This window comes from Apodemus sylvaticus, chromosome 10 (genome assembly GCF_947179515.1).
Source record: "Apodemus sylvaticus chromosome 10, mApoSyl1.1, whole genome shotgun sequence".
In the NCBI taxonomy this organism is placed as follows: Eukaryota; Metazoa; Chordata; class Mammalia; order Rodentia; family Muridae; genus Apodemus; species Apodemus sylvaticus.
The window spans coordinates 8,716,355-8,741,019 of record NC_067481.1 but is presented as its reverse complement, the minus strand read 5'-3'; the positions used below and the strand labels follow the sequence as shown (position 1 = coordinate 8,741,019).

General features: G+C 48.3%; 1 protein-coding gene across 2 annotated transcripts in view; it reads right to left on the bottom strand.

Annotated features, from left to right (window-relative positions):
- Nucleotides 1-24,665, bottom strand: part of Sdk2 (sidekick cell adhesion molecule 2) — a 291,117-nt gene that overhangs the window by 56,952 nt on the left and 209,500 nt on the right. For both annotated transcript variants that reach the window (XM_052195691.1, XM_052195692.1), the window contains exons 14-24: nt 23,331-23,467; nt 22,252-22,399; nt 19,888-20,028; nt 16,514-16,695; nt 15,986-16,101; nt 8,297-8,492; nt 8,039-8,137; nt 7,414-7,605; nt 4,564-4,685; nt 3,808-3,917; nt 3,575-3,725 (exon numbers count right to left, since the gene is read on the bottom strand). In XM_052195691.1, coding sequence (XP_052051651.1) covers nt 3,575-3,725; nt 3,808-3,917; nt 4,564-4,685; nt 7,414-7,605; nt 8,039-8,137; nt 8,297-8,492; nt 15,986-16,101; nt 16,514-16,695; nt 19,888-20,028; nt 22,252-22,399; nt 23,331-23,467 — 1,594 coding nt within the window. The remainder of the gene's footprint in view (nt 1-3,574; nt 3,726-3,807; nt 3,918-4,563; nt 4,686-7,413; nt 7,606-8,038; nt 8,138-8,296; nt 8,493-15,985; nt 16,102-16,513; nt 16,696-19,887; nt 20,029-22,251; nt 22,400-23,330; nt 23,468-24,665) is intronic.

The following is a 24,665-nucleotide window of genomic DNA, read 5'->3' as shown; positions in this document are numbered from 1 at the left end:
AGGTGGGCCTTTGGCCTGAAGCAGACACCAGCTGAGAATCTGGCTTCTACCCCTCTTCTGAAACTGGGGTGTCTGCAGTTTCTCCCCTCCATTCTGCCTCCCCAGGGCTCCAAGTGTCCATAGTCCAACATTTTTTTAAAAAAGATTTATTTATGTATTTATTTATGTATTTATATTTATTTAATGTAATGTAAGTACACTGTAGCTGTCTTCAGACATACCAGAAGAGGGAATCTGATCTCATTACAGATGGTTATGAGCCACCATGTGGTTGCTGGGACTTGAACTCAGGACCTCCGGAAGAGCAGTCAGTGCTCTTAACCACTGAGCCATCTCTCCAGCCCAATCCACCATTTTTTTTAACCCACTTTATCCGATTCCTTATAGCCCTTCCCTTGCTCGCTCACCCTTCTTTCACTTCCACATCCCTCTACAGACGCTTACTCACATGAGCTAGAGATCATCAAGACAGAAAAGGATGGGCCCAAGAGGCTGAGATGGGCCCGGCGTACCACTCCCCTACTAGCTAAGGAGAGGTAATGGCCGCGCATCATTCTGAGGCAAGTGACTGCGCAGTAGAGCTGCTGACTTCCCATCTCCCATGGCACCCTAGTAATCCATTCTCTAACTTATATGTTTAGAAACCTTCAGAGACAATTGAGGAGTGTGTGTGTGTGTGTGTGTGTGTGTGTGTGTGTGTGTGTGAGCAGCTGGTAGTAGGTAGCAAAGATCTGAAGTTGTGTGTGTGTGATCAGCTGGTAGTGGGTAGCAAAGATCTGAAGTTGGGGTCACAGGAGGCTACATGCCCCACTTACACACTCACAGTGCCTTGGGCCGCTGGGCTAGCCCCAAAGTGTTGCTCAGGGTCTGTCTCCTGGAAAAGGAGCCTTAATTAATAACCAGCGTCTGTTGGGGGCTCATGGTGTCAAGTGCTTTCTCAGCCATCAGCTCCTTCTTGGCATGCTAGGTGCGGGAGGGTTTGCACTAGTTTACATAACCAATGAGAAATCTCTCTTGGAGGCAAAGGGCTGTGGGTTGAGAGAGGCCACGGGCACCATCCGGATAGCTTGTTCTTTGTCAGGGTTCTGGGTCTCCTAAAGAGCACCGGATGCCAGCTGCTATTCTTGTTCATGACTGTTAGAATTATTATTTGCTACACAAGTTTCTAAGACTGTTGTGTGGGATTTATGCTGAGGTGTGGGACTTCTTCTGGGGTGTCCTGTCCCAGGGTGGCCTGAGAGACACAATGTTTTAGTTCCAAATAGACACAATATTTTAGTTCCTGGCTGAGAGACAACAATGTGTTCAGTGGCCAGTGCTGTGGAGTTTGGGGCTCAGTCTTTTGCTGTTAACTTGGGGTATGTGGGAGGGTGTGGGGGTCCTGGGGAGGTGATGTGACCTCACTTTCTTCCGATGCAAATTGGGGGCGAGCCTTGTTCTGCTGTTGTGGGTTAATGAGAATATTTTAAAGATAGACTCTGAGTAAATCACCCAGAATAGCACCCTGTAGGGCCCAGAGGTCACGCACATCAGCAAGTTACTTCCTGCAGGTTAACTATGCTCGTGACCCTCATAGGAAGTACAGCTCTGACCCGTGGGACTGGCCCCTTCCCAGCATCCACTTCGGCAGCAGGGGCTCATGCTCTGACCAACTGTTTCGAAACGCTAGGTCCACCTTGTGACTGCTCCTGTGGCCATGGGCAAGTTCCCAATCTCTTTGAGCTTTTGTGTTAGCTATAAATCAGGATGGGAACGTGCCCTTCTCAAGGTTCCTGGGAAGGGCTCAATGAGGAGAATGTTTAGGATGTTTGCCACTTGGCAATGTTTCTAGTTAGCAGCAGCATCTGATGTCCGCCCCTCCCCCCTCCCATGTGTGTGTGTGTGTGTGTGTGTGTGAGTGCTAAAAAGAGGCCACTTTGCTTTTTTTTATTTTATTCTTTTGTTATTTTGACACAGGGTCTTATTGGTATTAGTGGCTAGCCTGGCATTTCCTATGCAGAACAGGCTAGCCTCAAACTCAAAGAGATCCACACCTTTAATCCAAGCCTGGGATTAAAGGTGTTGCCCCTCCTGTCTGCCCTCCAACTCCTCCATTGGAGACCCTATGCCCAGTCCAATGGTTGGCTGCTAGCCTCTGCCTCTGTATGTGTAAGGCTCTGGCAGGGGCCCTCCAGAGACAACCATAACAGGCTCCTTTCAGTATGCTCTTCTTGTCGTCCATAATAGTGTCAGGGTTTGGTGACTGTTTATAGGATAAATTCCCAGGTAGATGCCCCAAGACTCCCAGGGACTAAACCATCAATCAAGGGGTATACATGGTTCCAGCCAAAAATGTGGCCTTGTTGAACATCAGTGGGAGGAGAGGTCCTGGGTCTGGTGAAGGTTCAATAGGTGCCCCAACAAAGGGAAATTGAGTGGGGGGAGGTGGGAGTGGGTTGGGTGGAGGGGCATATACTTGGAGGGAGGGGGTGAGAGGAGGGGTTGGGGGTTTTTGGGGAGGGGGAAAACCGGGAAAGGTTTTAGCATTTGAAATGTAAATGAAGATTATATTCAATAAAAAAATTTTAAAAAGGTGTTTGCCATTACAAGCAACTTCCCTACATTTAATATTTCTTGAGACAGAGTGTCGCACTACATGAGGCTGGCTGGCCATCAAGCGCCTGTGATCTTCCTGTTGAAGTAAGGTGTAGTTCTTCTTCCCAGCCCCATGCTCCCAGAAATAAGACTCAAACTCTAAATATATTTACAAATACCTTGGCCATATAGCTAGGTTCTTCTCTGACTAGATTATAACTTAAAATGTCTCATTTATTCTAATTCTGCATTTAGCCACGTGGCTGGTTATTTGTGCTCAGGTACCAAGCATCTTCCTGGGCAAATCTACCCTGTCTGGCTCTATCCCAGAATCCTTTCTGCCTACCGGATGTCCCACCTCCTATTTCCTGCCTAAGCTGTAAGCCAGATTTATTACTGACAGGTGTCAAATCCATACAAATACAAGAGATTCTCTCTACATCCTCCTGTCTCTGCCTCCCCAGTACTGAGATTACAAGCATGTGCTAACATGGTTGGCTTTTTTAGGTTGGTGCTGGGGATCGAACTCAGGTCCTCATGCTTGTATAACAAACACTATAACTGAGTTATCTCCCCAACACATACAAAGTGTTTTTTAGCTATTTATTTATTTATTTATATTTTATTTTATTTTTTGATTTTTTGGATTTATTTTTTTCGAGACAGGGTTTCTCTGTATAGCTCTGGCTGTCCTAGAACTCACTTTGTAGACCAGGCTGGCCTCGAACTCAGAAATCTGCCTGCCTCTGCCTCCCAGAGTGCTGGGATTACAGGCGTGAGCCACCACCGCCCGGCTTTTTAGCTCTTTAATCTCCTTTGATTACAATGAACTATTGGGCACCTTACAGGTTAGTAAGGAAGAAATTTAAAAAAAAAAAAGCCTGAACCAAAGGTAAAGAATTGTAGATGTTTGACTGGTGACGTTTGAGGTCAACATATTGATACAGGGAGGGGACAGTCCTGTGAATGTCCCATCCCACTGGCCCTGAGGGAGCCTTACCATCCATCGGAGCCACAAGCTGGTCTCACTGGCTGTGCGCAGGGTCACGTTGGCTGGGGCCATGTCGGGGGGTGCCTGGAGTGTCTGGATCTTTCTAGAAGGTTGACTGGGTGGGCTGGTGCCGACGATGTTCACTTGGCGCATGCGGAAGCTGGGGTGGGATGGAGGGAATGAGCAAGGTATGGAGGGGGTCTCCGGGTCTCCTCCCCCGCCCCCTCCCACCGGTGCCTTACCTGTAGTAGGTGAAGGGGTTGAGGTCCGGCACCTCCATGGACCGTGCGTCAGGCTCATTGCCGAGTTGGTAGATCAGCAACCACTCCTCTCCCTCCCCGATCACGCCCACCTGGAGAAAGGAATCTAAGACCTGTCCAACTTGCCCCGGTCAAGCGGGACGCTCTGAGCCCTAGCACCTAGTAGGTGTCAACCCCACCCAGGGAACGTCTTGGTCTAAAAACATGACTGAGTGCAGGGTGGTTCTGAGTTCTCCTGCATTAGGACCTCACAGGGGGCTGGATAGAAACACACTTTAACGCCTTTTGAGACCAGCTTATACACCAGTTACTTGTAGCTTTAATGACCCCCGCATCCCTGTGACCTCCAGTGGTGTTCTGTTTTCCTCATGCTGTGAGCCTTTAATACAGTTCCTCATGTTGTGGTGACCTGCACCTCAAGCTATAAAATAATTTTGTTCCTATTTCATATACACTATATATACATTATAATTTTGCTATTAGTAGATATATTATACTTATATAATATATCTACTAATATAATAGTTATCTACTAATATAATATAATAGTTACATATATATATTTGCTATTAATATTATATATATAATTTTGCTACTCTTATAAATCATAGTATAAATATCTGATATGCAGGGCATCTGATGTGGGACCCCATGGGGGTCATGACCCACAGGTTGAAAACTGCTGCCTTACAGGATGGTCACTGGGAAGCTGCCTGAATCCCCTCTTGCAGGCTTTACCTGAGCCTCCACTACCCAGCGGGAGATGGACGTCTTCCCGTCATAGCCAGGCCTGAACTGCAAGGTCACGGATCGCGGGCCAATGTTGGAAATGCCCAGGTTGGTGGGTGCCCCTGGAAGCTCTGAGAAAGGATAGGGTAGAAAAAGTAAGAGGGTGGCTCCCCCGGGGACAGGACTCTGTGGCAGGGAGGGGCTGAGCAGCTCTCTTTTCTTGGGGACATCCCAGGAGAAGCGCAGCCAAGGCCTAGTGACGAGGACACTGATTCTGTCACACGGGCACCACATTCACAGGCTGGCACAGATCTGAGGGCAGAGCTGTGCGTACCGAGGGACTTCCCTCAGAAGTTTTGGCAATAAGCGAAATACCCGCAAGACGGCACAAATCCAGCTAGGCTCCGCCCACATACAAGGATCAGAGCTGCCTTCCATCCACGTGACCCTACAGCCCTCCATAGCCAGTGATGGAGGTTTCGAAGGGTTGGGGTCGGGGCAGATAGAGGCAGGTCCTCTTTTTCAACCAAGAAGTCAGGAGTTCTTGGGGCTCAGGATGGACTGAAAGAATGCAGATTCTGTAGTGTGTTTGGAGCTAGCCTTGGCTACAGAAGTCCAGGTCAATGTAAGGGTATATAGTGAGACCCTGTACCAAAACCCAATGAACCAACAAAGCAAATGAACAGATAAACACATCAGTTTGAATCTGACTATACCATGGCAGACTGTATCTTTGAGCAACTGAGATAGGTAAACTGACAGGGTTTAGGGTCCCCTAGGAGACAAGGCTCTGGGCATATACGTGCGGGAGTTTTTAGGTTAGGCTGGGGTGGGAAGACCCACCCTAACTACAGGTGGAACTTTCTATAGGCTGAGGGCTGGACTGAGGGAAAAGAGAGATGGAGCTGACCACGAGTCTCTCTCTGTCCATGTCTCTCTGTCTCTGTCCGTGTCTCTCTGTCTTTCTCTCTCTGCTTCTAGACACAATGTGAATAGATATGAGCTTTCTTTGAACTGACTTTCACACCATGGCGGTTGTACCCTTGAACTGCGAGCCAGAATAAACCCTTCCTTCTTTACTTCGCTTTCATCAGGCATTTTCGTCCCAGTATCAAGGGAAGCCACTGACACAGCATCTACCTCCCCTTTTTATGTCTTGTTATAATGGTGATAGTAATGACCACACAGAGCAGGGAGCAGGAGCGAGGGGGCATAGAAAACCTGTAGCCTTAGGCCTGGGAAATCCCAGATAGATATTTACGAGGATTACCAATATATATGATAAGAGGGGCTTGAAGGAGCCTGAGGTGTTTTGGCCACCTTAGTGGGTTGGTTCAGGCAGTCTGGCTGGCACAGCCTTTCTGATCTGGAGAGGACCACATGGTGATCTCATCATTTCTCTATGTGGACAGATAGGGAAACTGAGGCGCAGAGGTGATGACTGACTTGCTTAGTGTTTGTGCTTGGGACTGAGACTATTCCGATCTTATCTGACCACCCCCATAAGAAGTCTGTCCATGGGCTGCACTGAGAATTCTTTCTTTGAATTCTCCTGGCAGGGAGTCTACTACAGATGGGGAGTACAGGGAGTGGGTGACAGGGGTGAAGGTGGAGTCCCGGTGTTTCTATTGTGTCCAGGGCTGTGGGGACAGGGATGCTGAGCCCTCTAGTTCTTCACCTAACCTGACATCATGAGATCCAAATCTGCTCAGGGAAGGGCTTTGGACCCAGGAGATAAGCAAAAGGGAGAACCCAGTGCAAGAAAATCAACATCATCCTAGGATGGAACCCCTCCAAGGGTAGGTGTGGTGGTTCACACTAGTAATCTCAGCACTGGGAAGTCTGAGGCAGGAGTCTTGCAAAGTTTGAGGCCAGCATGGGTTTAATCATGAGACTTGTCCCTAAAACACACTGGAACCTTGGTGCAGTGTCTCATTCTTGTAATTCTGGTTACTTAGGAGGAGATATGGGACTACTGTGAATTCAAGGGCAGCCTAAGCCATAGAATGAGACTCTGAATTTAAAAACAAAAACAAAAACAAAAAAACCCAAAAAACCCCAAACAAACAAACAAACAAACAAACAAAAAACAACCGACCTCTAGCCAGCTAACCAATCAACTAACCCACTAACCAATAACCACCCATCCATTAACCAAACAACCAACTGCCACCTACCCATCTACCCACCAACCCACCAAACCAATCAATTAACCACCAACTCACTAACCAACCAAATAGCCACAAACTACCCATTATCCAACCAACCAACCAACTAATCAAACACTATTAAGTTAACTAATCAACCAGCCTAATAAATCAACCAACCAACCAACCACCAACCCACTAACTAACCAAAATAGGCATCAACAACCCACCAATAAATCAATCACCAAAAAACCAACCAACCAGCCACCAACCCACCAAAAAACCCAACCAATCACCAACCACCAATTAACCAAATAACCAACCAACCAACCAACAGCCAGTCAATAACAAACCAATCAGCCAACCAACCAACCAACAAACCACCCATCAACCACCCACCCACCCATCTACCAATCAACCAATAAACTAACCACCCATCCATCATTAAACCAACTAACCAGCCAACTAGCTACCAAACAACCAATCAACCAGCTAACCAACCTATTAACCACAAACCAACCATCAACAAATCAATCAACCAACCAAGCAACCAAGAAAATTACAACCAACCAACTGATCACTAAAAATCCCTTACCCACCCACCCAACAAACTAACCAATTAACTAATCAACAAACTAGGCAAACAGAGCCCTCTCAAACATAAGAGCTGTTTAGGAGGGCAGAGACAGGAGTCCTAATGGGAGGCACCCACCTGGAGGCACACCGGAAGAAATAGTAGAGGCCGACACCTGGCCCTGGCCCTTGGAGGTCATGGCAGCCACCTCTATAGTATAGGTGGTGAGTGCTGTGAGGCCTGTGACTCGGTACTCCAGGGTTACGTTGGGCAGGTAGTGGGTCACACGGGTATTGGTTCTGTTGTACTCTTCCCAGGAGATCCGGTACCCTGGCAACAGTCCACAGTGGTAGCGTGAGCTGGGTTGAGATCATGCACTGACCTTGACCTTTATTCCAATTTCTACTCCTTCCCTAGCTTGGTGGTTTGGTTCACCACACGAACAGAAGGGGCAAAGAGGCCAGGAGAGGCTGGTGTCATGCCTAGGGCCCGGGTAGAGTGTCTGAGGGATGTCTCTTGTGGGCAGGGATTTCAGGGAGACAGAGTAATGCATTGGGATAGACCCTTGGGGTCCTGAAAACCGTGAAGCCCAGCAGAGCTGGAGCAGGAGCCCAGAGATACGCTATAGATTGAGAGGGAAAAGCTAAAAGCAGAGAGTGTAGCTCAGTTGGAAGGCCTGGATGAGAGCTGGCAGGGAAGGAGAAGCTGGTAACCCCAGCCCCCTACTGTCCCACCCTTGGGCTCAGGGCATCATCATGCCTACCTGTCAGGATACCATTCTTCTCTCCAGGCTCCTGCCAGCTGACCTTCAGCGAGGTGTCCAGGATGTCATTGAAGCTCAGGTGTCCCACAGGTCCAGGCACTGTTCCCGGAAGGGCGCCCCCCACCCGCCATGGCCCATTAGAGTCAGATCATGGCCGCTCTAGGCAGGACAGCAGCTGTGCTCCAGGATGCCCAGGAGGAACTCCCCAAGGGTCTGGGTTGGGGGATGGGAGTAGAGCTGGAGGGTGAGGGCACCTACCGTCCTCATGGGTGCGCACCAGCTGGGGGCTGCTCCGAGGCCCATCTCCCGGTGTGGTGAAGCAGAGCACCGACGTGAAGTACTCTGTGAATTTCTTCAGGCCGGACACGAAGCCCACGTGGATGCTGTCTTGAAAGTTGGGCCTGGCAGTCACCATGGTAACCTCCTCTTCTTGGGTTGGCTCCCAGGCAATCAGCTGAGGAGAAACCAGAAGGATGCTTTAGGAAAAAATGATGCTCCCTACAACAGGGGTAGGTCGATGGACACCATCGGTCCAGTGGTTCCTCAGCCCAGGGACCTGAGAGACAAGACAGGTAACACCGAGGCTGCGCCCATGGACATCCTGATGCTCTGGTTGTCCTGAGCCTCTGACTCCAGTCAAGACACAGTATGGGGTGCTTCCCACAGGGCCCTGTCACCCCATTCTCCTAGCTACATTACAAGAGAGGTATTTTACCAGAACCGTTATCATGATCTCAGGTCTGGACGCAGAATCCCAAAACAGGCTTTTTAGTTCAAAAATTCCTTCCAAGTGACTATGGCAGAGCAGAGTACCAGAGTGGGGCTCTTCTAAGTCTATAGCCCTGGGTGACCACAGGTCTCATATCAACAAAGCCACCGCTTTAGTGCATAGACAAGGAAGCAGAGGCTCAGAAAGGTCAAGTCACTTGTACTATATCACACAGCTAGGAGAAGCCGAGATTTGGAATTGCTACCTCTGCTTTCCCACTGGCTGGCTTTCCAGTGGATTCTCCAAGGTTGGATGCCACAGCTGTGCCGATGACCATTGTCCTATGTCTGTACCAGGTCAGGTGGTCAACCTTACATCTCACCCAGAGGTGGGCGACGTCAAGAGACCCCACCTGGACCCCACGCCTTCTCTCCCATCTCCTTTGGACTTTCCGTCCTTTGATAGCTTTGCCTGCCTGAGTCTCTTCCCCCTCCTGTGCCTGCCCCCCTTCCTGCCCCCTTATCCCCTGCTCTTGTTTTTTGGGCCCTTCATCTGTCTCCAACAATGGCAGCTGGTCTCAGAGATTTCCTCATTTATTTGAAGTTGATTAAATAGCAATTAATGGTGAAAAGCTACACTTGAAGAGTTTTAATAGGCACGGGTATTTATAGATATAAAACAATACCACGCCAATGTCTCCTGATTAACTCATGCCTGTAACAATGCTTAATCTTTTCCTTTTCAGGGCCGGATGTTTATAAAGGATGTTTTGAAATTTAATTGGTATTGTGAAAAGATAGCCTATAGCAAGTTAATTAGACACTAATTAGACCCTAAAAATACTAATCAGAAACACTAAGTGGCATTTAATAAGTATGTTAAATATCCTCTTTATTTTTGTTATCTTGTTTCATAGCAATTAAATTGCCCAACTTCCTTGGAGTAGATGAAGAAATGAGTTTAATGTTTTAATTTAATTTAATTAATGTAAATTTGAATTAATTATGCTGTTGGAATTAATTGTGTGGTGTGTTCCCCAGAAAGTGTAAAATTTGGGTAAATATTATTTTATTGGTCTTAAGCTAATTACAATCACTACCATTTTAAATAAAATAAAAGAAAAAAGAGTTTCTTTACAGATATCTTAAAATAGTATCACTGGGTCTTACCCACCAAACCATGATCTGTGAGGACATGCATGAGGCAAGGAAAGTGTAATTCTGAGGACCGGCCATATTGACTTCTCCCTCCAGTTTCACCAAAATGGCCTCAGGGCCACAGCATCCCAAGAACAACACATATCCTTCAGGTTGTGAGACTGTAGGGTCACAAAGTTCCCCAGATTTCTCAGTGTGATGGTTTGGATATAAAGTAATTCTACCCTCCTGCCCACCCCCCCCCCCCCCAAGCTCACACATTCTCGAAGGTTCTGTTTCTGACTGGTGGGTCTAATCATCGACAGGTGATTTATTAATAAATGCTCTCATATCATCAATTAATGCACTGATGAATTTATGGCACAGGGTCAAGCCATCCTTCCTTCCTTCCTTCCTTCCTTCCTTCCTTCCTTCCTTCCTTCCTTCCTTCCTTCCTTCCTTCCTTCCTTCCTTCCTTCCCTCCCTCCCTCCCTCTCTCCTTCCCTCCTTCCCTTCCATCCTTCCTTCCTTCCATCCATCCCTCCCTTCTCCCTTCCTTCTTTGCTGTGTATATGATGTGTATGTGTACATATGTGAACATATGTGAATGTGGGCTTGGGTGTGCTGCTGTCTGTACATGCCTGGAGTTCAGAAGACAACCTTGGGTGTTTCCTCTTGCCTTCTCTGTTTGTGACAGTCTCTCCTGTTGTTCACTGTTTGCGTATGCCAGGCTGGCTGGCTTGCCGGCTCCTGGTGGTTTCCTTTGCTCTGCCTCCCTTGTCCTGAGAGGACTCTACTGAGATAAGGGATGTGGATGGTGACTGTGTCCAGCTTGTCACATGGGTTGTAAACTCAAGTTATGGCCTTGTACGGCAAGTGAACCATCTCCCCAGACCAAGGCTGATTTTCTTAAAAATTTGTTTTGTTGATTTGACTTTGAAACCATGTAAATATTGTATGTAATTATAGGATGAAATTAAATTAAAAAAATCAATCCCTAAAAATCAAAAACAATGTGAGGCCAATGAACCTGATAGGGTATTGAGCTGTAGACAAATTACAGGGAGGGAAACTATTCAAAAGACATTATAGCAGAGTGGTGTGGAGTGTGTCTCCTGTGGGTTATATCCCAACACCATAGAAGATGCTGATAATTTGGGGCTGTCGGTCAGTAGCACTACATTCCCACTACAGTCCTGAAGCTGTTGTGCATTTGTGGGATGAGATTGGTGGTACCAAAGAAGCCGTGTAAGTACTAGATTTTTATTGTGGCCAAAAAAAAAAAAATGCAAACAAGAGATTTGCAATCTTAATGTTGAATGGGAATCATCATCAGTACACATTTAAAAAAACTTTTTATAGACAGAGTTTTATGCAGCCTAGGTTGTTCTTGAACTTGCTGTGTGGCCAAGGATGCCCTTCAAGTTCTAGCATTCCTACTACCTCCACCACCTGCGTGACAGGATTACAGGTGTGATCATGACTGACTTGTGTGCTATTGTGAGATGGAAGACAGGGCTTCCTGCCTGCCAGGCAAACACTGTCACACGGCAAGCCCCATTGATGTGTGTCTTATTTAAGAGACTCCCCTTCTTCCTGTATTAAGAGTCTAGAAACAATACTATCTTTGGAGCAAGAAACATTCCTGGTAGCCACATCATGGTTATCTACTCTTTCTATCTCAAGAGATCTTGCGTTCCTTGGGAAAATGTTTGACCCTAGGTGCAATGAAGAGAATCTTTTTCCCTACCCTGGGCTGGGATTTGAACCCAGGGACTCACATGCCAGGCAGTCACCTCAACACTAGACTATACCCCAGCTCTCTCTTTACTTTTTATTTTGAGACAGGGTCTCACCAAGTCCCTGCGTTTGGCCTTGTCCTAGGTTTTTTGTCTGTCTGTCTGTCTGTCTTATTTTGGCTTTTTTGGTCCCTTGACACAAGCTTGGTCATCTGGGAAGAAGAAACCTCAATTGAGACAATGCCTCCATTAGATTGGTCTGTAGGCCAATCAGTGGATGCATTTTCTTGATTATTGATTGATGTGTGTGTGTGTGTGTGTGTGTGTGTGTGTGTGTCTAACTCCAGATCACTGAGGGTAGTGCCACTCCTGGGCTGCTGTTCCTAGTTGTATGAGAGAGCAGGCTGAGAAAACCACAGAGAGCAATCCAGGAAGCAGCATCTTTCCGGGTCTCTGCTTCTAAGTTCCAGCCCTTGTTTTCCTCAGTGATAGGTTAAGATCAGAATTTGTAAGTACAATAAAGCCTTTCCTTCCACAGTCGCTTTTGGTCATGGTCTTTATCACAGCAATGGAAAGCAAATGGGGGGGGGGGTAGGGGGCAGCCTTGAACGTACGCTGTAGCTCAGACAGTCCTGCTAGATCTTGTGGGTTTTCTGTCTTACCCTCCCGCATGGCTAGGATTCCAGGCCTGCACTGCCAACCCTGGCAGACTTTGTATGCAAATGTTATATACATTTATATAGCTTGAAGTGTCTTGCCATCCCAGACAGCCAGGCAGCCATCGGAGACGCCTGGGACCATACTGAAAAAGACTCAGGAGCCAACTTGAAGGGACCAGGGATCATTTGGCAATAATAAGGATAATAACCACAGTGGAACGGAGCACAGCAGATGTATTTAGAAATCCTTTAGTACATAACGACATTGCTGAAAGCAAAATGGAGCCAACGACGTCTTTTCCAACCCAAACTTAACTGTTGCCTTAGAAGACGCTAGTGAGCCACTTATAATGCTAAGAATTGAGAAGCTGTGGAAAAGAAAGGAGTTTTAAATTTTTCCTAATGAACCCTGAGTTCAGATAGTAGAAAACCGACAGACAAAGGGAAACCTGATCTTCCTTCCTGTCTCTTGGCTTCCTTCTCTCCCTCCCTCCTCCTCCTTCTCCCTCCCCCTCCTTCCCTCTTTTCCCACCTAGTTTCTTCCTTCCTGATGGCATTTTAGCTAATCAAGAATAAAATTTCCACCCTCATTTTGTAACTCCTATTAAAAAATCAAAACTTCTACAAAGGGCTGTTCATGGCCACCAGGTTCACAATTAAAGAGACAATCAAACTTTGCACCTCTGATGTCAACACACAGCATCCCCGTGGGACCCCCCACCCCCGCTGCAGAAAAGGTAATCAAACAAACTTGAATCCAGTCGGCCACTGGCTCTACATTCCAATTGACTACAGATATAGTACTCAGAGGAATGAGTTAAATGACCCCACAGGGAGGCAATCAGCAAAATTCAGGCCTGTAGAAAATGCATGGGATGAATGACTAAGTTTCTTCACCAAATAAATCATGAGGGGGAGAGAGAGGGGGGAGAGGAGGAGGGAGAGGGAGGGAGGGAAGGAGAAAGAGAGGGAGAGAGAGGGAAGAGGGAGAGGGAGAGGGAGAGTGAGAGTGAGAGGGAGAGGGAGAGGGAGAGGGAGAGAAGGGTCGGGAGGGAGAGAGATGAGCTATGACAGGGAGACTCTAAGATCAGTGGAAACTCTAAACTCAAGCCCTTAACCCACGGCCTTCATTTAGATCTAGGAACACATGAATCAGCCAGTAGCAGGAACTGGTTGGGAGGCAATCAAAGAAGTCCAAAGGCTGGCAGGATGTATGATGACAATTTTAGGTATGGTTGTTTTTAATAGAGAGAGCTTGTAGAGAATGATTCTCTACAAGAACATTTATTTAGACGGGGATTCACTTCGGCAAGTTCCCCAGGAGGGGTTGTGGTCTGTGAGGGGTTCAGAGGTGCAGGGACAAAGCCAGACTGCCACTTGGTCATGTTGAAGCTGGTGTGGGTGTTAGATGGACATTTGAATCTTCCCCCGACTCAGGTAGATGTCCAAACATTCTACTAATTGAAAGGATACTCTATCTGATCACATGTAGAGTCGGGACAAACCATCGAATCCCCCTTTTCTGAGGGCCGAAGAAGCCAAGAGAAGAGACCTCAACTTTTATTCATTTATAATTCAAAATAAAACTGAAAACAAGCTGTGGGTTTCAGTTTACAGTTAAACACAGGGATGAGAGGGTAGCTCAGTTCGTAGAGTACTCAACTAGCATGCACAAAGCCCTGGGTTCAATTTCCAGAACTGCGAAGACTAGATGTTATAAACCCAGGACTTGGAAAGTGGAGGCAGGAGGATCGGAAGTTCAAGGGCACTTGCATGAGAGAATGTGCAGAGTACAGAGCTGGCTGCCTGGTATTGGGCGAATCCCCCATAATTGTAACACTATTACTGCCCCATGGGCTCTTGTGCCCCAGATATCAGGCAGCTGATGGTCACTGGCCCGTTTGCACAGTTCCTGAGGATAGGCATAAGGAAGAGCTTGGGATCAAGCAGGGTTGGGGGCTTCTGCAGTATCTTCTTGTTCTGGGTCACCACAGGCCATTGCCCTGGTTGTCCTGGCCACTTGGTTGCCTTTCAGCCCTCGGGGGTGCTTTTCATCTTGGAAGCCTGGGTCTCATCCCTCCCACACGTAGAATAAAACTTGTGCTTAGATTTGGCAGCCAGAAGCTAATTGTTCCCAGTTTGGCCTCTGTGTTCCACAGTCGTGCAGACCTCGCTCCCTCCCCTGAGTCCCAATTAGCAGCCTTTTCCGGCCAGTCAGCAACTGTAAGCTTGGGCTACGGCCCCTATCCTGGGAAGATTCCTTTTGGCCCGCGCTCTCTGCCTTCGTGGGATTGAAAGTGGAGTGGCCCAGTGGCTCCAGCTCCAGTCCCTAGGTTTCTCCTAACACGAGTAGAAGATTCTTTTTGCACAATCATCTCACTCCTTTCCTCTCTGGCCTCCCAAGCTTACAGTCATAATGGTGCAGACATGTGCAGCCCCAGTGCAGAGGACTTAGGGATATGACAGCTGTCACCTTGAAATCACCAGGACCCTCAGCTAAAACCCAGGCTCTGTAGTCTTTTCTCCTTTCTCCTGGCTTCCCAGTGCCTTAAATTCCTGGCTTCTTTTGTTCATCCCTGGAAATGACCCTGTGACTTCTGTCTACCTGCCTTCCCCTGTTGAGGGCAAGAAGCACTCAGACATAGCATTTGCCTATGCTACGTAGTGTGTTCTTGATTCTCTCAGAGGATAGCAGGCCTTTTTGCGGAAGGAGAAGGGGCCCCCAGGCCTGGGTTGCAGGACAGGAAGACTGAGACATCCTGATGCCCTGCAGTTAAACTGGCCAGAAAACCAGCTAGCATTGGTATGGTACACCTGGGATGTCATTGGCTAGACTGTGTCTGTACTGAATTCATGTGTCAAAGTTTTAAGCTGGACTCACAGAGTGTGGCTGTGTTTGGAACCTGGGCCCTTAAAGTGCTGCTTAAAGTGATGTCATCAGGGACAGGCCCTAGCCCAGTGTGAACGGCACTTTTGCAAGAAGAGGAGCTGTGGCCTGAGAGATGGCTCAGTGGTTAAGAGCACTGCTGCTCTTCTGAAGGTCCTGAGTTCAAATCCCAGCAACCACAGGATGGCTCACAACCATCCGTAATGAAATTTGACGCTCTCTTCTGGTGTGTCTGAAGACAGCTACAGTGTACTTACATATAATAAATAAATAAATAAATCTTTTTTTTTAAAAGAAGAGGGGACCACTAATACTCATGATCATGTAAGGAGAGGGAGAGACATCCAGACCCTAATCTAAGACATCAGCCAGCAAGAGGCAAACTGGGGTTTAGTTCAACTCTGCCCTAGTCCCAAGGCTTTATTACACTGTATTTGGAGTTAAGTACTGCCAGTGGCATGTGACAGTCACACCATAGTGGTAAGGAGTGAATGACTGGGGCACTGTTTTGAGGGGGTACCGCACACAATGTCCAGGAGTCCAGACCTTGTTTGTGGCTGGAGCTACTGAGGACAGGCTCATTCTGGTTTCAGCTGGGTCGAGATGTGCTCTCCCAGAATCCTCTATGTAACCTTGAACGTCCCTGGGAGGGATCCCCTGATTTTATCTGTGACCTCTATCTGCTGGAGTTTGGTTTCAGAAACTCACAGTGACTTCACTGCTCTTCCCTGGAGCCCTCTGTCCCTCCCCTGCCCCTCCCCAGACACCTTGAGTCCCTCCTAGCTCCCTTCCAAGGAGAGAAGAGACCCTCACCTACCTTGTAGCCTTGGTTGATGCCGTTGATGAACTGGGGACTGGGGGCATTCCAGGTGAAGCGGATGGCTGTAGAATTTGTGGCTTCTGCGTGCACATTGCCCGGGGGCACCGTGGGAACTAGAGGGGATCGGAGGACACAGGCAGACTCTATAGACGATGCTTGGCAAACCCAAGGGCCCCCTTCCTCTCCAAATCTCTGGATTAATCCAAGTTCATTAAGTTTGTTTGATCCACCTCCCCAGCTGTCTTGTTACCCAGTTAATGTTGAAACACCACAGAAGGCCCCTGTGCCTCTTCCCACAAGGACTCCCAAGCCACTCTCTTCTCTTCCCCTCAGCCATCTGCCCCATGGGAGCCAGGTGTAAGGTGGAGATGCCACCTAAGCATCATAATGAAGGCTTAGGTGAAGCCAGACACATGCGTTGGGAGTGCTCGTAACTGGATTACCCAGCAGGCATCTGGCTCAACAGACCTAGGGACCTGGAGAAAGGGACGCACCTGGTCTTCCATGGCCCCTGTCTCCACCCACCTCCCTGCAGCGTCCACTCGGTGACTTTGCTACTGTAGACGCCCAGCCCGGCGCTGTTGTAGGCGGCCACCTCGATCTCGTAATTGGTCCAGATGATGAGGTCCTCCAGCAACAGGTTGTTGACGTCAGCATCTGTGATGTTCTTAAACTGGTACCCAACAGGTAGCCCCGCCAGGCAGTACCTGAGGGAAAAGGTTAAAGTGGATTGAATTAGCCCACAGACTTGTGCTTGGCAAATGGCCCAGAGCAGCACTGTCTGCTAAAATTTTGTGTGCTTCTGGGAATGATCCATTGCTCCACTGATATGCCCATCTGGGCTGCCTAATAGGGTGACCGCTAGAGTGCGTGCTGGTGGCCATGGGACGAGGGGTTGTGTGCAAATGAGGGACGAGTCTGACTTTGTTGTCCTTTTAATTGTTTTTTTTTCTTGTTTTTGTTTTTCAAGACAGGGTTTCTCTGCATAGCCCTAGCTGTCCTGGAACTCACTCTGTAGACCAGACTGGCCTTGAACTCAGAAATTCACCTGCCTCTGCCTCCCAAGTGCTGGGATTGAAGGCGTGCACCACCACTGCCCAGCTGTTTTGATTGTTTTGACTCATGATGGGTGACTTCCCTCTACTTTGCTGGATAGTACAGGTCTAGGGAGTGTAGCCAGTATGCCCGGTCTTAAACTATATACTTGAGGATAACCTTGAACTCCTAATCTCCCTTCCTCTGCTTCCCAAATGCTGAAATTACAGAGCTGAATCACCACGCCCAATCTATATGAGGTTAGGGATCAAACTCAGGACTCCATGCATGCTAGGCAAACATTCTTTTTTTTTTTTTTTTTTTTAAGATTTATTTATTTATTTAATGCATGTGCATATACTGTTGCTGTCTTCAAAACACACCAGAAGAGGGCATGAGATCCCCATTACGGATGGTTGTGAGCTACCATGTGGTTGCTGGGATTTGAACTCAGGACCTCTGGAAGAGCAGTCAGTGCTCTTAACCACGGAACCATCTCTCCAGCCCTAGGCAAACATTCTAATTAATGGAGCCACAAACATCCCCAGCCTCTGGATCATTCTTTTCGATGGATTTGGAAGATGTGGACAAGATTGCCAGTCACAGAGGCTGAGAGTCCCTAGGAATGGAGTCCTAGGAGTCAGCTTTTGGAGATCATGGACCAGGAGACCACTCCCTAAATTTAGCAGATTCTCTTTCTTTCCTTGGTACAGTGGCTCCTTTGCTGAGGGGGACTGAGAACCGGGGAGGCTACTGACCGACCTCTCCATATCTCCCTCCCACTGCAAACCAACCATGACAAAAGAAGGGATATGAGCAAGCAAAAGTGGGGTGCTTAGCTGGGCGGTGGTGGCGCACGCCTTTAATCCCAGCACTTGGGAGGCAGATGCAGGCGGATTTCTGAGCTCAAGGCCAGCCTGGTCTACAGAGTGAGCTCCAGGACAGCCAGGGCTACATAGAGAAACCCTGTCTTGAAAAAACCAACCCCCCCAAAAAAGTAGGGTTCTTGGTGTGGATGGCAAACCAGGCCTAGGAAGACACCTAGTGCTTACCTGTTTTAGGGTCTAACAGCTGTAGAATCAGAGCTCCCAACGGGTTTCTACACATTCCCAAAGCCCCAGAGCTGGTGTGTGCTAGACCTTAGCATGAGTCAGTACAACCCAGAGGCTAGTTAAAACACAGACTGCTAGACTATCCACTTAGGAGGAGGCCTTGGGGACAGACTTGACAATCAGGGTCTCTCACCAGCGTTCATATAACACTGACCCTATTGGGTTGGGGGACCACACACTCTGAGAACTTTTAGGATAAGCCCCCCAAAGCACAGAAAAATTAAGTGATCATGGGGCAGTCGGAACCATGGGCTCTTGCAACTGTGGGGGCAGCAGCACCCAGGGATCTTGGCGTGCAAGGAGGAGGCATGGGCTTGAGAAAGCTTTTTGCAGCCAGCCAAATTCAGAATACAGATGGGTGTTTCCACTAACTACAAATCCCAAGATAACTAAAACATTATTAAAAAATTATGTGCTTGAGTGTTTTGCTTGCATATATGTCTGTATACCATGTGTGTGTTTGGGGCCTAGGGAGGGCAAGAATGAATATTAGGTCACCTGGAACTGGAGCTACAGATGGTATGAACTGCCATTGAGGGTGCTGGGAACTGAACCCGGGTCCTTCGGATAAACAACCAGGAAGCCCAAGCATGCTTAACCATTGAACTATCTCTTTAACCTCTGAAAATTATTTAATTTTTAAAATTTTTATCTGTGTGTGAATGTATCCCATGCCATGGCACACTTGTAGAGATCAGAGGAAAATCTGTAGGAACTGGTTTCTCCCTCTACTATGCAGGTTCCGGGGAATTGAACTCATCACCGCCCATTGAGCTGTTTGAATTTAGTTTGGTCAGCTCCCATGCTTTCTTTGGGGTTACTAATGAAACAGTTTTCAGTCAAATGCAAGGCTTAAAAATCCACAGAACCAAGCCAGGCAGTGGTGGTGCACGCCTGTAATCCCAGCACTTGAGAGGCAGAGGCAGGCAGATTTCTGAGTTTGAGGCCAGCCTGGTCTACAGAGTGAGTTCCAGGACAGCCAGGGCTATACAAGAAACCCTGTCTCAAAAAAACAAACAAACAAACAAACAAACAAACAAACAATCCACAGAACTGGCCTTTATTTTCAGCAAGAACCAGAAAAATAGCTTTCTCCTTTCAGCTGCTTCTATCCGGTTCTTGCTGGGTCAGTTTCTCCTCTAGTGCTCTATCGAGCTGGTGATTCCAGCCTTTGGATATTGTGAAATGACACTGTCATCTGCAAAGTTCATGTCGAGAACTGCACAATTGGAATTGCAAAAAGAAATCGCAAAAAAAAAAAAAAAAAAACCAAAAAACCCCAAACAAACCCTTTAAATGTTCTAAATAAGTTTTCATTTGCTGTGTTGAGACCCATCCTTCGCAAGCCTTGTATGCAGTCCGTGTGTTAGCCATACCTTCGTTTAGACGGCAGTCAGGCCTGCCCCAGGACATTCTGAGTTGGGCAGGCTGTTGGCATAGACACCTCTTGCTTCCTGCCCGATCCTACAGCAGCCCTGCCTGCTCCTACCCTCCTGCCCCTGCCCGGTGGCAGCCTTGGCTTCCAAGCAGCCTTCGGGGATTAAACTGAGTCCTTGCTCGGCTGGTCCTACTGGTTTTCAAGGCTATCAGGGTAGTCTGTTCTTTGGCCATTTTACCGTAAGCCCTTCTTGTTGCAGTGTGGTCATTTCTCATCATTCACCTGGTCCTGGATGGACCTTGACTCTGTACTGTTTTCTAAGCCCCGCCCCCCGCCCATCCTCCTCAGGGTAGGGAGCCCCGCTGGCCCTGTACCTGATGATGTAGCCCTTGAGGATCCCGTTCTGGTGGCTCTCAGGAGGTGGTTGCCATTGGATCATGATGGATTGGTTGGTCCGGCCGCTGGCGATGACGTTCTGTGGAGGGGCCGTGGGGGGCTCCTCAGGAAGGGAGACCCTAGAGCAAAACCCAGCAATCGTGATTGGACCTTTCTCTACCCCATCTACATAGGTGTATAATAATGACGAAAGGCTAGTCATACTACATATGGTCTCCCTGTAATTCTGCACCCGTGCAGCGTGTTTGGGGGCAGCTCATTTCATGTTTCTGAGCTTCTTTCCTTTTGTGAATAATAATAATAATAATAATAATAATAATAATAGTAATAGTAATAGTAATAGTAATAGTAATAGTAATAGTAATAATAGTAATAATTTTGAGCCAGCGTCTTGCATTTCATCCCAGGGTGGCCTTGAACTTGTAACCCTCTTCCCCCAGCTTCCTGTGTGTAGGATTGCAGACACGTGCCACTACTGTGCTCATCTTAATTGTTTCAGGAATAGGCGTATCAGTCATTTTTCACAGGCTTTGGTGGTGGGTCTTCTCTAGACCCCCTTGCTGGTGAGCAGAGCCCCAGGATAGGTGGGTAGCCATGGTTCGGGGGAAGGAGCCCCAGCCCCAACCTGTCTTCTGAAGCCAAGCTGCAGATTTTTTTCCCTGGCATGCCTGGGGAACGCCGTGTTCCGCCCAAGTGTATTTTTCACACCGCTGACACTTATCCATTAAAAACAAAAGTTAATTATTTTTGATGGATGCCTTTCCCTTTTTGTTTATTTTTTTATGGTTTTGCTCTCTGATAGATGCCTTCCCAAACAGCCCTGTCTGCTGTCAGCTTTTAAAGTGCGGGTGGTTTAACCTTTCCTGTGGTGACTCAGGACTATGCACACAGAGATTCTGGGACAAGGACAAATGGGCGCATAGAGCAGCCGCAGGCACAGCAGAAGCGGGTGGGGTCTCCTGGGACTTGGAGGGCCCCTGCTGTGATTCTGATATTTCCCAGGGGCTGAGCTCCTGTTTGTTCAATGCACCTCCTGGGGGCCAAACCCAGCCTGGAATATTGTAAATGCTCAGTAAGTAGTGTTTAGTGCATGTGTGTGTGTGTGTTTCACGCGCGCGCACGCACACACACACATGCTGGAGCATGCTCGACAGTGCACATGTGGAGGTCAGAGGACAACATACAGGAAACAGTTCTCTCCTTCCACCACGTGGGCCCTGGCAGTCAGGCTTGGAAGTGGACGTCTTTCCCGGCTGAACCATCTCAACAGACTCACTTTCTTTGTTTGCTTGCTTGCTTGAGACAGGGTCTCTCTGTGTAGCCCTGGCTGTCTTGGAACTCACTCTATAGACCAGGCTGGCTTTGAACTCAGAGATCTGCCTGCCCCTGCTTGTCAAGTGCCGGGATTAAAGGCACGCATCACCACATCTGGTAGTTTGCTGCTTTAGCTAGACTGGCTGGCCGGAGATCTGTCCATCTCTACCTCCTCAGCATTAGGATCTTTTTGAGACAGGGTCTTGCTCTATATCCTAGGAGGCTTAGTCCAGGTTGAACTTGAATTCACGATTCTTCTTCGGCCTTGCAAATACTAAGATTACAGGCCCGCGCCAATTGGTTCAGCGTGGAGGGCATCTTTGGCAGAGCCAGCTGCATAGCTTGGTGCTTATACTGTGTCACAGCCATTCTGACTCCCTAAACGACGGCTGCTTTCCTGGTAGAGGTGGCTGCTTCTCACACAGGGTAAGCCGAGAGGGAGTCCAGCTTCCATAGAAATGTGTTCATTGTGAGGGGCTTTTATGTGGATCGCCTAGCTAGCTGCCCTTGGTGTCTGTTACCTTGTGAGAGCTTTGTGAGGATCCCCACAGGCTCTGGTGTCCGTTTGGAATCCGACATGGACACTGAGGAGCCCCTCTTCCCCCTGGGACTTACTCTCCCCTTGAGGCATGATGGAAACTCACGGGACTGGGCAGAATCCGGGGAATCGTTGAACTCGCCCAGCCCGTGGTCATAGGAACGACTCGAGTTCATTCATGCTTATCGTGGGCTACACTCTTACCCACAGCGCTTTGCCATTTCTTTCCAGCACATCATCCACCCATTCTACAGAATGAAAGACTGAGAGACACCGAGCCATCCCCGCCCTCCCCGCCCTCCACGCCCTCCACGCCCTCTGGCTTGCCCCATGGGTCATTGTGGTTGGAGGCAGGCAGGTGGAGTCTGTCAAATCTTGTTACAGATGGTTGTGAGCCACCATGTGGTTGCTGGGATTTGAACTCAGGACCTTCGGAAGAGTAGTCAGTGTTCTTAACCACTGAGCCATCTCTCCAGCCCCTCCCCCTTACCTTTCTGTGTCCTTGCTGAACTGTCCTTTGCCAACATCGTTGACAGCACAGAGGCGGAACTGGTAGGAACGAGCGGGAACCAGTCCCTTGACCATCACTGAGGTGGCTTCTGGGTCCACGCTGGCCAGGAGTATGGTCCAGGGAGCATCTGCAGACACACAGGGTAGAGGGGGACATTGTGGGTGAGGGGGACATGTTCCTTTAACAAATTTATTTCAAATTTCATTTCCGTTTGTGTGTCTGTGTGTACGTCTGTGGGTGCATATGGACCATGTGTTATATGGAGGTCGGAGGACAACTTGAGGGAACTGGTTTTCTCTGTCCACCATGTGGTTCCCAAAGACTGAACTCGGGTCACCAGGTTTGGCAGCAAGTGCTTTTACTGGCTGAGCCATCTTGCAGGCCAGAGATGTGATGGATTCTACCCTTCTCTTCCTTCCCTCTCCTTTGAAGAGTGAATGTCTCCACTACTTGGGCCAGTATATGTCATCATGCCAGCTTCTCTGGGGCCCACTAGCCCATGAGATCCAGGGGTTGGAGGGAGCTGGGAGGAAGAAGAGGGGAAGCAGAGGCTCATGGGAATTGAGCTGCCTCGATTTCCCCCTTGAATCGGTGAGCTCTGGAAAAGCCACACTGAGGATATCACTGAGTTGACATTCACACTTGTAAGAACAGCTGCTGTCTTTGAGGTCACTGCTGCGCCAGGTCCTACACAAGCCCCTCCCCTACATAGTTCAAAGCCAACCTTTGAACTTTGATTATCCCGCCTCTGCCTCCCAAGCTACACTGATCATCCCAGGCTACACTGACACACCAGGCTCCCCTGTGCAAGTCTTGTTGCAAAGTCATGATGGCCTACCAGCTGTTTTGGTAAGCCATTGCTATGCATGGTCCAAAAGTAAGCTCATTGCTCGCTTTACACAAGAGGAAACCATGGTTGCCCGGGGAAGATCTGCTCTGCCCAGAGGCCCAAGAAGTATTGTGGTAGGGCTAGCTGACTCACAAGGTGACCTCGCAGATCACACCCTACCTTGCCCAGGCTGCATGGGGACATGGGAAGGTGACAGTGGGGACCTTACTGTTTTCTGACATCTCCAAGATGTAGCGCATCAGAGGGCTGTTGCCGTCGAAGGGTTTGGCCCAGGTCAGGTTGATGGCGCGTCTCTCCACGGTGCTGAGTGTTGCCACAGGGTGCTCAGGAGCATGGGGAAGCTGCCTGGAGGAGAGATGTGTGTGGAGGGCCACCCCGAGTGCCACGCTCTGCCATCAGGTGACAGTCAGGCTGCACACTCAGAGAGTCTTATGTTTCCAGGACGCTGTACTAAGTGTGTGTTACGGAGTTCTTTCTGTCTTTCATGCTAAACTGGCGCTCAGTTTGCTATATCGTAGAGGATGACCTTGAACTTCTGATCTGCCTTCCAAATCCTATCTTTAGATTACAGGAATTTGCTGCCTAGCAGCCATTAACCACTGTGATGGTTTCTATATGCTCATCCCAAGGAGTGGCACTATTAGAAGGTGTGGCCTTATTGGAGGAAGTGTGTCACTGTGGGGTTGGGCTTGGAGATCTTCCTCCTAGATGCCTGAGCATGCCCAGTCTGTTCCTGGCTTGCTTTGGATAAAGATGTAGAACCCTCAGCTCCTCCTGCACCATGCCCACCTGGACGCTGTCATGCCTTGATGACAATGGGCTGAACCTCTGAACCTGTAAGCTAGCCCCAATTGAATGTGGTCTTTTATAAAACTTGCATTGGTCATGGTGTCTGTTCACAGCAGTAACACCCTAACTAAGACAACCATTTTCATCTAAGCAGCTGTGATAACCTACAGAGAACCTTCAACAATATTACCAGATGGAAAGGTACTACTGTAGAAGCCTTCTAAAATATACAAATATACATATAAAAGAGGAGTTTAAATGGAGCTAATCTCTAATAGAAGCACAGTGTCTCTCCTAGATACCAGCCTACAATTTTATAGGCTTTCCAATAAAAATAGCCCAGTGGCATGTATGGGGTATCTTTGGTCAAGTTTTTGGTCAGTGGGGTCCCTTAGCTTTCTCTCTGGCACTATGGGCTGTGGCCAGTTTCTCTTGCTCAGTGTTCTGGAACTTGGTGGTAAGACCTTACTGCTCAAGATACCATACCGATTACATGGGCTCTCAAGCTGGTATCAGCCTGAAGCTTTATCCCCACCAGCTTGCTTTTACATCTCTGGAAGACTCAATATATGCTATTGGAGGAGAACAGGAATCAGTGTTCTTACCTGGCTGTGACCTCTGCAAGCTACAATAACAACTAGCCTGGCAAGATACACCTACTTACTGGTGTAATAGTGGCACAGATGTTATGGGAGTGACCAGCCACTTTCTGCTTGGACTCAAGGTCTGTATCACAAGATGCAACTTAGGCCAG